We start from the raw sequence: 16,009 nt of genomic DNA on the forward strand, positions 1-16,009 counted from the left end.
TACATATATTTTAAGAGGTACATTCACCAGAATTCAGGGCTGGACAAGCCCTCTGCAAGGTCACCATGGCAACAAACAAATGTGTCATAGCAACTGAACCATCGGAGAAGAGAGTTCTGGGTGACTTCCTTTGTAAGGTGTATCTCTTGAAATTGGTATCCAACATTTATTGCTCCCAGACATGTTAAAGAATTCTGTGTTCCAACTAAATCCAGAGGCACGCTCCACTGTTCACTGGAAGTCCTAGTAACATAATTACTGCAAAAACAGCCTAGATTTTATAACTCGGAACCGGCTGTAATACCTCCTGAAAGATGCACTGGAAATGGAAAAGGGCAGTATGTTTTAAGATGGGGGATACAAATGTTTTCTGTTCATCAGACTGCCTGTATTCTTCTACCAAGGACATAGGTCAGACCATCAATGTGTGTGGATACAATGTCACTAAGTATCAAAAATGCATGGCTTACTATCACACACATTTCACTTTTGAAAATAAATGATTACAAACTTTGCATTTAATTTTCAGGAACAAATGCAGGATTTCTAGATATGGGTTTCTGCTCCATACTGCCAGCGTAGGCAGCCGCATGACTATTATGCACTGGGAGCCGCTATCATTTTACACAGTGCTAGGCTGCTCTCCAATCTACTCCTATCCCCTTCAAATACACAAGCCATGCAGAGTGCACTACTGTTAGGTGTGCGCAGTTCACCCTTTATGAGCAGAGCAGTGTGAAGTGGGACATACCTCCCAACTAACGTTGCAGTGGGGACAAAGACCTGACTGAGCAGGACAGTGACCCCAGCAGAACTGGACAGTTGTCAGGCTGTCCTGTTCTCTCCTACCTGTTCTTGAACCTTTCCCTACCTGCTGCTTGTGTCTTAAGCTCAGTTGCTGCCTGTCTGGATCCTGGTATGCTGGAGCCCTGTTTGATAAAGGAAGTTACATGAAATATGTAAAGTTTAGTAATGAGTGAACACTATGTGCCATTCTCCACAAACCAGTCCCAACATTAAATCAACAGCATTTACGTTTAATAACTAGGCATCCCTCCAACAAGCCCTGACATTAAGTTAATTTACCTATTTCCATCCCAAACAGCACAAACATTAAATAATTGATAATCACATTTAATAAATAGCCCTCCTCTCCAAACTATTCCCATATTCAATTAATAGACCCCCAAACATCATTTATAGTCCCATCACCCCCACTTTAAATTAAAAGTCGCCACCATGATGCCACTATTATATTAAAGCCTGCACCATCGCATAAATAGCCCCCACTAATAAATTCATAGTTCCCACCCACCAATAAATGATTAAACCCTGAAAAACTAGTCAACAAATTGAGAAAGGCATTAAAAATGTCAATACAAAACATATTTTAGAACATGTAATTGTATTTTGCTCTGAGCAGTGAAATGTCACCCTACCATTAAATTAATAGCCCAGCTGCCCATTCTGCAATGATTACACCAATTATTGTATTATTCCTATTAATCCACTAAACAATTTAGACTCACTATAAATGCATAATAACAGCAGGAGACTGAAGTGCAAATACTAACCACCTGTTAAAATCCAGATAATTGCTTCTGTTTTTTAATGCAATATCTTAAATCAATACCGCTGGTGTAATACCTTACCTTCTTCCACACGGATGTCAGCAGGGGAGAGAGCACCTGACTGGTCCCCATCGGAGTACCAGAGCTTGTGTAAAGAGGCTGGTCCGGCTCTCACACTTGTGTGGCTTAGAGGGGCGCCGCTGCCTCTCCTAAATGAAAGACCAGATGTAAAACTAACAAAGCTGTGCGGTGTCCAGCGGCTTTTGAAGTTACTTTAATTATGCACGCGGTCACAGTCAGCAGGGAATTACATAAAGTCATCAATTTAATGACCGATGGCCATCTCCCTACAAATCCCGACATCTGATAATTAAGGACACTAGGCACTATAAATTATACCATATAGCATGTTGTACCTTACATCATAAGTACAATAAATCTTGCTTTCATATGTTACTGCAAAAATCCTAAAAACTTGACCATTGTGCACTTAGTCGCTGTTGTGGCCTGTGTCCTATTTTAAGAGGGAATTTTCACACTCGTGTAGACTAAATGGCTCCTCAACCAGCCTGGGGGTTAACGTTTATGGAACAACTCCACAGGGGCCAGCAGATGCCAAGTCAGTTTGAAGCCACAAAATAGATACTTGCTGTAATGTCCAGCATGTCTTAAATGATCATATAGGAAAGTAATACATCAAATAAATAGTGTTCATTATTCATACTGACATCAATGTCTATGTAGTTATAATCAGTAAATATAGACTCATGACATATGTTGAACATACATGCTAACTCCATAGAAAAGATATAGTCAAGACTTTCAAATAATGTAGTCAATATTGACACATTTTTTTATATATCTGTGTGTAAATTTGTGATTTGAATGTAAAATAATATTTCTATGATATGCGGCAAAAAGATATTTCATTTTTAAGAATTTCCTATTACAATGTGTCTAGTGAAAGTCATAAAAGGCTGTGGTAAAACCCCATTAGTGATTACACAGTCCTCTTTTAATGAACTCACAGAGGAAGAGGACTGAAGAAGCATGTTTAACTGTCATTGTATGTCATAAAAAAATATCTCAAGGATCAATGTGCTATTGTGAATTTGTGAGCTTTTTATTTTAAGAAACTTGTTTGCATAATTGTATTTTAGTGTATGTCCTTTTATTATATATTTTTATATACCTTCAACATTGTGGTGTTTTCATCATTTTGAACTCCACTTAATAATGTGCTGTCTTTGTGTTCTTAACAATGCTTACATGCTAGTCAATGTTGGTTATATGTATATTTAACTGAAATACAGGCGTTTGTTTGCTTTACAAACTCTGGTTAATTTAAGGTTTACTGTAATGGGATATAAGTCTGGGGGAAATTAAGACATTCTGCAAAGTGTTAGCTTTGTAATCAAATCTTGGTGGTGGCAGTTTAAAGTGAATGTGTGGTATAATTAAAGAGGTGTTTCAGTTATTTGTAGGCAGAGTGGTTTGCCATTATTAGCCCTTTGTCACACGCCACACAGACTTAGGTAAGTGCTGTATGAGACAATGCCAAACAGGGTTTCAAAAACACACCCCAGAATTATGTGAACAAGGTCTTCCAAAAAAAATAATTAAATACTTTAAGGCTAATTGTAAGGTCATGGTACTAATTTACATATGTATAACACACCAATATTCCACAAATAGAGGAGAGAGAAATTGAAGGGAAATGTAATTAAATTGAGCAAACTTTTGCAGCTAAATAAGGAAAAATTAGGCAAATATTGTGAAAAAATTTCAATTATCTTTAGCCAAAGCAGTAAAAGGATTGTAATGTATTGTATTGGATTAACTATTACTTTTTAATGATTATTTAATAAAAGTGGATGATTTTATTATGTTAGTTGGACTGATAATTTATATAAAATCTAGTTAGCAGTGTTACAAATTATCTACAGTTTAAAAGGCAATTAAATAACAAATAAGAACAACTTTAAATTATTACAAGTTATATTTTTTAAATACAAATTAAAGGATGTTAGGACATTTAGTAGCATACAAAACACAAACTATTCCAAGAAGTAAGCATTGTGCAGCTATTTTTGTGAAAACACATTTCAAGGTCTGTCTATCCCACTTTAAAAGCACTCCAAACGCCATTTGTACTGTGGACCCACATTTTTTGCACTTTTCAATGTTCAACTGGTATGTGGTATCATTATACATTACATTTTTGCCATACAGAAATAACATTTACTAGAGTAATGCAGGAAGACAATGTAAGACACACAACCAATCTTGAAAAAATAATTGCAACAGACAATAAGGTCTCATTCATACCTTTAATAGTAGTATCCAAAGACCTACGCAAAGAGACTTTCAGCTGTAATTGCAGCTAATGGTGTTTCTAAGAACTATAAAAACATTGAGTTTGAATAATTATACAGTCAATTATTTTCTGATTATTATTTGTAATTAATAAAAATCGCTAATTATTTTTATTTGATATTACAGACCATTTTGCGGTGATCAGTAGTAGAAATTCACAAATAAATCCACTCTGATTCCACAATGTAAAATGTGGAAAATGCCAAAGGGGTGGATGATTTTTATAGCCTCCCTACTGCTTCACATGATAGCACATTGCTAGTATAGTTCCATGTAACCTCATATGCACCTGCCAATACTCCACATACAGCCAAAATACCTGCCTATAATCTCACATGCCATTATATAGCCAATATGCCTGCATAGCCAAAAACCCAGCAAAGTTCATATGTCCACTCATGAGATTTTGTAATATTTTCTCCTGACAGTCTTCCGTTCCTACATGACCCAGAGAGTACTCGCCCGTCTGGCCCTTGCTCTTGTCCATCTGCCTGAACACCCCACGCCCACTCCTGCCTCTGCTTAACGTGTGAGGATAGTGTAGACTGTGGGGGACAGCGTTAGGAGGACTCAGCTAAGCCAATAGGCCAGCCAGTATAAAAGAAAATGGAAAGTTAACCAAGGAGGTCACGGCATGAAGATCCACAATTGCAGTGAGACATAGTCCCAAACTACAGAGTGAGACCTAGCCCCAAACCATGCAAGTATGATACTCTGTGCTGCTGGGAACCTGCTCCTACCAGCATATCACTCTCAGTCTGTGGCTTCCGACTAGCCTCCATTCTGCTCAGGGGCAGGCAGGACTGGGGGGCATCTGACCCTCGGGCTGGTCCCATAGTGGGCTACCTTGGGCTGGGTCTCAGGGTTATCTGCATTTTTCTTCCTTTAAAATAGGCTGCTGAGTCGAGTCTTGCCCCCCCCCCAGGTTAAAATGTGCCTGCCCTTCCCTGATTCTTTCTGTTCCTCACATTATGACACTGATCCTGCCACATGCAGCCCTGCCCTCACTAACATAATGACATGAGTGGACGGGTCACACTCATCTCCTGACACAACCTATGATTCTGTGAGAATTCAGATGTTTTGATCTTAAGTAGAGATGCTCACTGACCCCCGTGAACTGGTTTTGGTTTTGGATCTGGACCAACTTCGTGTTTTGGTTTTGGCAAAACCGCCTTCGTGTGTTTTGGTTTTGGTTTTGGATTTTTTAGAAAAAATCCTAAAATATGCTCAAAATGTTTCTCTTTTTTTGTTCCTACATTATTGTTAACCTCAATAACACTAATTTCAAGTCATTTGCAGTCAATTTTGACCACAAACACACGGCAGTTCCTAGCACATCTAGGACACATTGGCACACAGCAGTGGCAGAAAAGAAAAATGGGGGTCCACCCTACCTCCCACCCTCCGTTATGTTGTATCTTAAAAAGGAATCCAAAAATTGCGAGATCCGAGATCCGACAACATAACAATGACATTTTGCCTTATTTTCAATTCCGAGGGCGCGCAAAAGTACCGAACCGGCTCGGCTTGGTACTCGGATCTGCTAAGTTCGGGCGTGTTCAGTTCTCTGGGAACCGAGTCTGAGCATCTCTAATGTTAAGCCACTTCAAAACTATGGACACACAGGCGAGCAGGATAAGAATAACCTGGCTGCATGTAAAGTTGCACTGAAGTCATAAGGGAAGCAAGGGGGAGGTGAAAGCCCAGTCTATAATTTCACCTGCTTTAAGGAGGTTGAATGAATTATCCAGCACAAGTAGAAACGTCACAAACAGTGATATTTGCTTTACTTCCACTAGAAGGCAGCCGATTAATAACAACATATTATCAATTTATTAATATATGTTAAAAAAAACAACACATGAATTTACCTTTATCAGATAGTTTAGAGTATCCTTTTTCTTAGTGTCTCCTTCTCAACATTTTTAAAAAGCAGATTGAGAGGCTCCAGTCATGTCATAACCCCCCCCCGGAACTTAGTGTTAGCTTTCAGGGATTTGGGGATTTTTCAGAAGCTGATGCAGAAACCTTTTCTGTAATACAGGAACAACAACTAATTTCCAAATTGGAATGGCTGAGTCACTGCGATATAAACATCACAGAGAGGGTTGAATGGCTTATCAAGGATTTAAAGTTAAAACTCTGCCCATTATAACCAGAACAAATGCTAGGATCAAGAGCGCACATCTAAATTAAGTTACAACATATGGCTTTCTTTACTGCCTCACTTTTATACAATGACCAACAGCAACTCTAACAACCTGACATAAGTATCTTGTTGCAATTATACTGAAGAGTAACTTGCTATATTAGTGACACAATTCTGCTTTATGCTTTTATGATGTTAAATGTTTTAAACAAAAGCAATGTCATACACGAAACCAGGGCCGCTGAGAGGGACTAAGATAAGTATCTTAGCTCCTAATGGATTAACAAATGTGGCTATTTATTATAGGGTGAAAAGCCCTAATTCTGCCATAAAACACCCGCCCTATACATCAAGGGGTCACCGCCAACAACTTACCAAGTCTCAAAAACTAGCTAACAACTACAGTGGTGGTATATGAACCACCTAGTTCAGTTAGATTGAATTAGAAGAGATACCTGACACAAGCCAGGCTAATGCCCAACACCAAGGACTGCAAACGGGAATGCAGATATTGCCACTAAATGGAAATTAGAAAGAAAAATAAAACTTGAAAGCTTATCAGCACATCTCCTCTGCAAATGTATTTGCATTAAGAACCATTAATTTGAATTAAGAACCATTGACTTAATAATACTCCCCAGTAACAGAGGGCTTTTAAGACTTGTGTAAACACACTTTTGTCTGTGTTAAAGGTATCACACACATGGAGATATCATCAGCAGCGTGCATAGCCCCAAATCCAGTTTGATGCCTCTGACTGATCTGTTCAAAATAAATTGGATTATTATCAGGATGTTGGATACTGTGATAAATATGATAACTGCTATTGACCTGTGTGTGGTCATCTGGTCATCTTATGAATTGACCGAAGCTGAATAATTGGATGAAGTCAGCTAAATTGATCAATATTGGTTTACTGTGCGATTGCGATTAGTACACTACGTCTAATAACGCAATTGCATAGGTAAACAACACATAGACTTACATTCACACTTACATTTGTAAATATTACATATTTACTAAAGTTCCAATGCACATTAATTTATTAATAAATTAAGTTGGGATTATTTCTACATAGATAATATTACAGTAAAGGTAATTATAGTTCAGGTCCTCAGAAATGTATGGAGTTTGGTCTCATATTAATCCATATTTTACCAGAAGAAATCCAGTATCAACAGAGTAGCACATAGCAATCGCTAGTTATGAATAGTATGAGATTAATACTGAAAAGCACTTTGTTTATGGGTCAGTTTAAACTACTTTTTCGGTGGGAAGACACATAGGCAACAGTTGGAGTGAGTTGCCCTCACCTTTGGAAAGAGGATCAAATGAACCAATGAAGAACTTTCTTAGTGTTATATGTGTTTATTTGTGACATCATCATGTTGTTTTTTCTGATGCAAACTGTATATAAACTGGCCTCTGTTACAGGAAGAGTCTCTTTGCCAACAGACATCAGCTTTGACGACTGTTCCAGGGAGCGGAGCGTATGTATAGTGTATACATTGCAACATACTTATTGTATTTTTCGGCTTATTTCTATTAAATCTCTTTTGTGCTTTGGAACCACATTGATCGCATCGGTCAATCGTTTTTGGTGACATTAGACACAGACATAACAGAATGAACTCTGGAAGTGACTTGAACGCTCAATCCAATCATTGAACGCCAGATCTCATCAAAGTTGCCCATCCACATGTGGGTCATACTTGCCAGTGATTCTTTTGCCTTGAGTAAAATGGTAGGATGAGCTCTCCTGTGGCCAGCTTTAGAAATAATCCAACTGCCCTTTGGATGGATTTAAATACAAAACACAACCTACTATTCATTATTATAAACACAATTATGGTTATATTACATGTAGGCGCCAGTCATATTTCAGCAGATGCTTTCAAGTTATCTGTACACAAAAGTGGAATTAATAGGAAATAATGAAGGGTATTTTCTTTCCAAAAATGATCTGTCCCTCCAATAGGTAGACGATACGGAACTACGCTAAATTAGATACAAAATTGTACCTGTATTCTAAGCCTAAACAGCACATTGCTGTGTATGTGCTGTAATGTAGCACATTCTACTGAACTTATTACAGAAACTCTTGTCTACATACATTATCTTACTTTACCTTTTAGGGAGGTCTGGGCTACATTCTTTATTTATCATTTGCATTAACACTTGTCATAACATTATTGGCCTACTTTTCCCCTTAGCTCTCACTTTAAAATCTGTTCATACTATACATGTGGATATGTATTAATAGTAGCTGCTGACAAAGTGATATGTTTTCATTCATTTACAGCAGTGGTAAATTCTTTCATATATACAACAGATTTGAAATTCATATAAGCAATTTACACAACATATTATATAATTTAGCCTCACCGTCATCGAGAGCCAAGATCACTCAGATTCAGCAAAACATAGCACTTAGACATTTGCTATTATTGTCTAACTTGCACTAGATTGATCAACTCTAATTGCTGTTCAGTAATCAATAGGAACAGATCAGCAATTGGCATTAATCAATCTAGTGCAAGTTAGGCAATAATAGCAAATGCATGAGCACTATGGGTTACTGCACATGTGCACTGTGTTTGTGAATAATCCTAAATAATCTTAAAAATAAACAATTTTAAATCTTTCCCTATAGCAATAATCCTGGCAAGACAAATGCTGGGAACAATGGCAACAACAAAACTGTGAAGAATGCTAGTCTACAAATAATTATATCTAAAAAAATATTTATTTCACTTATTTGTCATACCTGATTGTCGTTTACTATCTAATATATATAAGCCTAGCGGCATGTGTTAGTGTGTGTGTGTGTGGAAAAAACTATTTTCTCAGAAAGGACTCATCCAATTGACCTGAAATTTGGTATACTGACATTATTTGACAAAAAAATTATAATAGTGAAGTCAGTTAACTTCCATCATCCCCCCTTACCCCCGTGGGAGGGGTAGTAAAATTTCCCAGTTGAGTTTTTGAATACCTTGACTCCTTCCGGAATGCCAAGGCACAGATTAAGATTGAAAGTTGGAAGCATTATTATGCTATTGAGAAATCTGAATGCTAAGAGAAGACTGTGCAATGGCACTCGATTAGTAGTGACAGCACTGAAAACGAATGTGATACAAGCAGAAGTTTTGACTGGCTCTGCTGAAGGAGAGAAGGTGATGATACCTCGGATGGACTTATGTCCATCCGAAACAGGACTGCTAAGCTAAGACGGCGGCAGTTCCCTTTGAAGGCGGCATTTGGTATGACCATTAACAAGTCACAGGGTCAAACACTTGACCGTGTGGGTATTTATTTACCAGAGCCTGTGTTTGGTCATGGACAATTGTATGTCGCATTTTCACGAGTATGGAGAAGCAGTGATGTGAAAGTGCAGGTTATGAATACTGCCCTTCAAGGAAGAATGATTGAGCACAGCGAATAGGTGTTTAGCAGAAACGTTGTGTATCGAGAGGTTTTAGAACAGTAAGACGATGGAGATTAAGGAGAAGTGACAGTTGGGAGTGGTTGGTGGTTGCCGGGGGTGACAGTGGGGAGTTTTTAACACCTTAAGTAGCTTAATGAAGGATTTGGCGATGAAGATGAAGGATGAGGTGATGGAGAAGAATGATGAGGTGGTGACATGTGGACAAAACCACGTTAAAAAAGGGCGCTTACGTCGGGAAGTAACGCTCTTCCCCTGAGGAGGCCTGGCCTAGCCCCAAATGCATGACAAGAACCTTTTTAACACCTTAAGTAGCTTGATTTGACTAGAATGCATGAGTATCATGCACGGGTTAACTTGTTTACTTATAATAGCATAGCAGCATTTATATCAGAGCTACAACCTCCATTCTGAAGTCACTGATAATTCCAAAACAAGCTAAGTAGGATAAGCATACACTGTCCAACTATGTACAGTGGGGGACTGGGACCGTCATTATAAGAATCATGTCACTATGTCCCTCCACACAAGCCACAAATAGGGATATAAACAAATAAAAGAATGCAGCAAGTATGAGACCAAGTACAATATAATTAGGGATTCAGGTTTAAACTGAAAGAGTCTAAAACTCCCACAAGGGCTTTCTTGGCGTGGCCAGTTAAACTAAAAAGTCCGAACTCAGAATCCATTGGCAGCATTCAAGGGCCTTCCTCACTCTCTACCACTATTTTCGCTAGCTCCCTTTCCACCACCGCTGCTCTGTTTTTACACAGAAACCAGATGAGTTTCTCCATCAAAGGAGCAGCTCATCTGGATCTTGCCTCATGCTTACTGCTAATTGCTATGCTATTCTGTCCCCTCCCCTGGGATTCCCTCCCCTGGGCACCCTGTAACCTTGGATCCTTTCCCTGTCCACTGAGACTTTTATTTTTCCTCTGGCATGCATTGTTTTCCTTTGGTAACCTGTTCCCTACCCTGGGATCCTATCCCCTGACACCTTCTCCACTATCCCCTGGCACTCTCTCCACTATCCCCTGGCACACATTTCCATTGGATAGACTCCTTGTCCCCTGAAAGCTTTCACATCCTCTGGCACATATACCCCCATCCCTCCTGTGACAGGATGGACCTCCTATGCCACCCTGTCTGTTGTGTTGCTGGGGACCGGTTGGGTTTGCCCTGCCACTGTCCTCTTTCTTCGCAGTAGGAGGAGCCTGCTGCCACCACCAGGCTCCTTTGCCGGGACCTAGAATCAGTTCATTCTGGGTAACTTTCGCTGCTAGTGTACCCCCTTTCTGGGCACCTGAACTGGTACCCCTGACTTCCTTTAGATCAGGGTTTCTGTGAATGGTTCCCCCTGGCCTATCACACTGGCCAGAGCTGCAAGGTAGCGACAGAGCGTTAGTACTGGATGCAGGGTCCCAACCTGAGAACACCCGGATAACGGATTAGATTTGGTCTAATCTGCAGGTCACAGGAATTACAGGATTTACAGCAGGGTAAGTAGTCGCCAAAGCAGGTTCTTGGAGCATTGAGTTTTATTAAAAATTACAATTACATTCGCCAGTTTGTGGTACTAGCGATCTTTCCTAAAAATACAGATGACATGATGATTCCAAAGGGCTCCTTACTGACGATCACCGATGACAACTACTGTTGAAAGCAACTTGAACCAATCACGAAGAAGTAATAAACCGGCTCCCCTTTATGACGTCGTTCATGGCGACGGGATTATCGTTGCTGTCGTGGTAAGTGTTGTCGGGGTAGTCAGCTTCGATATGCTGACTACTACCACTGCATATTTTAGCCTTGGGAACATGTGTAACATTGGCCTCAGCAAAACATTAGCTTAACAGCTATTGGTGAACTACAACAGCCTGCATGCTGAGATAGACTTTGTATAAGATTAATAAAAACATACTGCATTTCCTTTGATGTATTCTGTATGAGGCATACATATGTGTTGCAGAAAAACTTGGCAATGCAGTGCCATTCTTGGAAGGATTTATACATGCAAAAAAAAGAAGAAGAAAAAACTATCTGACTGGATTACTGCCATTTCCTCCTTCACAAAACCGTTATATCAGCATTGCAAATGGTAAATCACACCTAAAAACCCCATCGTTTAAGAAACAAGGAAAGTAGCAGTCAGAGCTATAATTAGAACAAAATTATATTAGGCCTCCGCTAGCAAAAGCTTAGGCCTCTTACCTAGAAACACAAACAAAACAAAAGAACATTTTTTAAGTGAGTGATGTTTGGATATAAATGAGATGTATGGAGGCATGACATATTTAAAAATGGCAACAACAGCATTTGAAAGGAATTCGCTTTGCTGTGGTCCTCAGATTTTCATTGACCCTCCAAAAACAATACACAGTGTCTGGGGAAGACTATAGCTCTCCAGGGAAAGGGAGCTCTCCTTAGACCTATGGTGAAGGACGGTAGACCCCCAATCCCAAAAGAATCTTATGCTTGTGGAGTAGAGTGCAGAGTGCAGACCCCCAGATTTATAGAGCCTTGCCCCAATGAGAACATTGTGATTTCAGGGGTTGGGGAAGCAAAGGGACCCTTCTGCTTTAGATGAGGGAGTGACGATCTATGCCCCCAGAGCACTGTTTTAAGTAAGTATACTGGTTACAGATAGCACAGAACCTCAGGATTCAAATGAGAAGAGAGCAAAATAAACAATGGCAAATTCAATCTGTAAATTGAGCTAGCTATAGAAATCATTGATCCTATCGTAGATGTTTATAAAACTTGTGATCTATTCCTACCTCTAATCTGTACTCCAGGAGATCGCAGTACAGATCATGTGACAAAGGGTAGGAGGGGGCGTGACGACATCATTACGTCACTATGGCCCCGCCCCTACCATAGAATACAGAAATTCAAGATATTGAATAGCGGGGTGGTGGGGCTTAATGGTGCAATTAAGCCTCCCCTGTTATTCAATGCCGTGAATTTTGGCATTTTACAGGGTACGGGAAGTTTGCCTACTCTTCCGGGAGTCCGGGAGGACTCCCTGAAATTTTGGAGCATCCTGGAAATTCCGGAAGAATAGGTAAGTATGATGTTAATAGAAGATGGTCCTCTTAGCTGAAACTAGCAAAACAATGATATCTTAAAGAGTGTAATAAGAAATTGAACAAGACAACCACTGACAAGTGTGGATGCACCACGCATTTTAAGTGTGTACCATTGGTATCATCTTAGCTTCCAATATGTAGTGAACGCTCAAACAATTCCAAATGCATACAAGTCCTTAGGGAAAGTCATTTTGACAAACATCATGGTTATAGCTGAGCATCAAATTGAGATACAATGAAAAACAGAAATGAACACACTTAAGTATCAACCTAGGGGAAAGCAGTCTTCCACTAGACTATGCTGTATGACTAAATCTGTGTATAACTTAGTGTGGTTTATACAGAAAATTCAGGAATAACGGCTGTTCAACTACAGCTCTAGATATATATGGTAAGCAGAAAATCTGAATTTATTCTATTTATAAATTTCTTACAAATATAGGGGCATGTGCAGAGTCAGTAGTACACTAGTTTGCATAGAATATCTTATGTAAAATTACTCTCATGACTAGAAAGTTTGCAGACACATATGCACCCATGCAGATTTGCATGACCTGCCATTTACGCCAGCCTGCACCTAGACGGAACAGGGACATTCTAACTTAGGCCAAGTACAGTAATATTGTGGTCACACAATTACTAATGGATGCAGACTGGGAAGAAGATGCACATAGGCCTGAGAAAGTCATATTTTTTGCAGGTGGTCAGGGACAAGCAAACAGATTTTGTGCGCATATATTATGCTTTCGTCTGCATGTTTAAGCAAAACTTTTTTTTGGTGTAGAAGATGGGGAGTTGTTTCTGCTGTATTAGAGAGGTTTTAGCAGTTTTATTGATGCCTAATAGTGAATGTGTTTGTTGCACATAATGCAAATGGGTAAAATAAGAAAAAGTTTGATGTAAGTGTCTGTGACATTTGCCTGTCGTAATCTAGTCACATATGCTACTGGTGCAGACCTCCACAAATTGTAAGGTGCATATTGCTCAGTATATGAATGTAAACACACCATTTTTTATGTGTGCCTGTTTGGATCGCATAATGAGATTTTCTGCTTTGGTGTGAACACAACAGTACATGTGAATAATATCAAAAATGTTTCCATGGTTATTATTACACCCTGGGGCTGGCTGGGGGAAAGAGGGGCATTTGTCCCCTGTTCCGGTCCCATAGTAGGCTACCTTGGCCTGGGTTGTTTTCCTTTAAAATGTTCCTAATAGGCTGCTGAGCAGAGTCTTGCCCTCCCAGGCTAAAATTTGCCAACCCTCCCCTGATCACACCTCTGATTTGCTGTACACTGCTATAGTTTCTACTTTCTGCAACTTCCATTCACACATTTAACACCATATTGCTGCTTTATAGGGGTGTGACTACTCTCAACTACAATGTGTACAAAGTGAAAAAGGTCATCTTGCATGTGTAGCTATTAATGAAACCACCATAGCCTGAACAGACCTACAGTGCAAACCTGAATATATTCTCTGATGCTACTAAAATATACACCAAGAGGATCTGCAGCAACTGTGGTGGTTTCGTTGCACAACTTCCAAATGGACAGAAAGGTGCAGTAATATTGGCAGTGCAGTAATAAATATGTTACCTTAGCAATGGATTGATTTCTACGTCCCTGGACCACACAAATCACAAACAGCCTATATTTTTTAACCATCACTTATTTATAATATACAGTGCTTTACTGCAGGGCTGCAGACCTCGGACAGTATGAATAGTATCGGTTTAAAGTACAAGCAATCACAGACCAAAAGCAGGAAAAACTTTCCTAGGCTGGAGAACCGTTATGTTCATGTAGAATATGTGTACATATATGCAGCTGATAATATAAAGCATATGTATATATGCAATTAAAAGTATATGCTCAGCGCATAATTAGAGCATACACCATAACACAGCGTATATAGAGGTTGTGTTTTGCAGATACTGGCACTTACCTCGAAGAAACTGATTCTGCTGCTCATGACTGCTCTGTGAGGAAGTCCTCGCCAGGAAGCCATACATATCCAGCCGGTGTGTACACACCACTCAGCCCGAGGAGCATGCAGGGGGGGAATCCTGGCTAGCAGAAGCCGGAGGTTATATAGCAGCAGCCCTCGTGTACTGTGTGGGAAAGTGATGAGCATCAGCAGCACTGCACCTCATCCCGGGAGGATCACATAGCTTATCATAGCAAGCTCTGCACGGGAACTCAGCCAGCTCAGGGGCGCCTGATTGATAGGAGTTCTTTGTAAGGAATATGCTTAGACCAGGCTGAAGTTAGCTTCTTATTCGACCAGCTTCTTGCTCATGTTCCAGCTTCTAATTCAGAAAACTGTAATTTAAAAGCTTTAAATCAAGATGGATCACTGATTTCACGTTAGATTACCACTAAAGGGGCCACCTTACACAAACTGCAATGGTATTTATCCTGGCCCAACATGGGTCAGGGCTTAAATTCAGGTGGCAAGTGGGCACAGTCACCATACTTTATCATTTTGAATAAGTAGCAGTAGTTTTGCAAGGGTTAAATGCCATTGAGCCACACATTCAATAGTGGGAATCCACACAGAGTGGTCAGTTACATACAAACCACTTGTATTTTGCCTGGCTCAACACTGTCAGGTGGCACACAACTATTGAGCCCAGCAACACACTCCCAAGAATACGCTTCTCACTAGGGGGGACATATATCGACTACCGCATAAAATGAAAAATAGTTTTCAATCCTTATCGCATTGATAAGGATTGAACTAGTTCTCATATTTATGAAAAAGCAACACAGGAACAGCAGTACCCAGTGGCGCACGCAGGGGGGGTTTCTGAGTCTCTAGCAACCCCCCCTGCGCTAACTAAGTGGCCACTGTCCTATACAGCAGCCGCGGCGCTGTCAAAGAAGCGTCCGCGGCGGTGCTGTATTGTATACAGCAACACAGCAGCTCTCTCTCGGGTTTTTTTTTTGGGGGGGGGGGTTTTGGGTCGGCGAGGAGAAACCCCCCCCCCCCCCGACAATCCTCCATGTGCCCCTGGTACCAAAAAACTGCTGTTCCTGCGAAGTGCAAAACTTACCACTGCCTCTTCACTTCCGAAGAAGTTTGCGGACGTCTTCTCAATCCAGTGCGCATGCGCCGACTGAAAACCTCGGGTATGCGCACAAACATCCCTGCAACTGTACAGTTGCAGAAAGAGCGGTGTGTGACAGGGAGGGATCATGTGATCCCTTCACACATGCGCTGTGAAGCTCTGCTCTTTAGAGCAGAGCTGAATAGTGTTGAAAACTATCAAGAAAGGTAATGTACGCCAGCCTGAGCTGGCGTATATTACCATAGCTGTAAAAATATTTTTAAATGTTGTCAAATTGCAGTACATAGCAATCCCTATAGACAT

At 40.2% G+C, this 16,009-nt stretch overlaps 1 protein-coding gene across 1 annotated transcript in view; it reads right to left on the minus strand.

The window, feature by feature from the left end:
- Positions 1-14,840, minus strand: part of LOC142099166 (very-long-chain enoyl-CoA reductase-like) — a 49,926-nt gene extending 35,086 nt beyond the window's left edge. The window contains exon 1 of the mRNA XM_075182351.1: positions 14,581-14,840. Coding sequence (XP_075038452.1) covers positions 14,581-14,769 — 189 coding nt within the window. The 5' untranslated portion in view covers positions 14,770-14,840. The remainder of the gene's footprint in view (positions 1-14,580) is intronic.
- Between the last annotated feature and the right edge of the window lie 1,169 nt (positions 14,841-16,009).

The sequence above is a fragment of the Mixophyes fleayi genome, chromosome 8 (genome assembly GCF_038048845.1).
Source record: "Mixophyes fleayi isolate aMixFle1 chromosome 8, aMixFle1.hap1, whole genome shotgun sequence".
In the NCBI taxonomy this organism is placed as follows: domain Eukaryota; kingdom Metazoa; phylum Chordata; class Amphibia; order Anura; family Limnodynastidae; genus Mixophyes; species Mixophyes fleayi.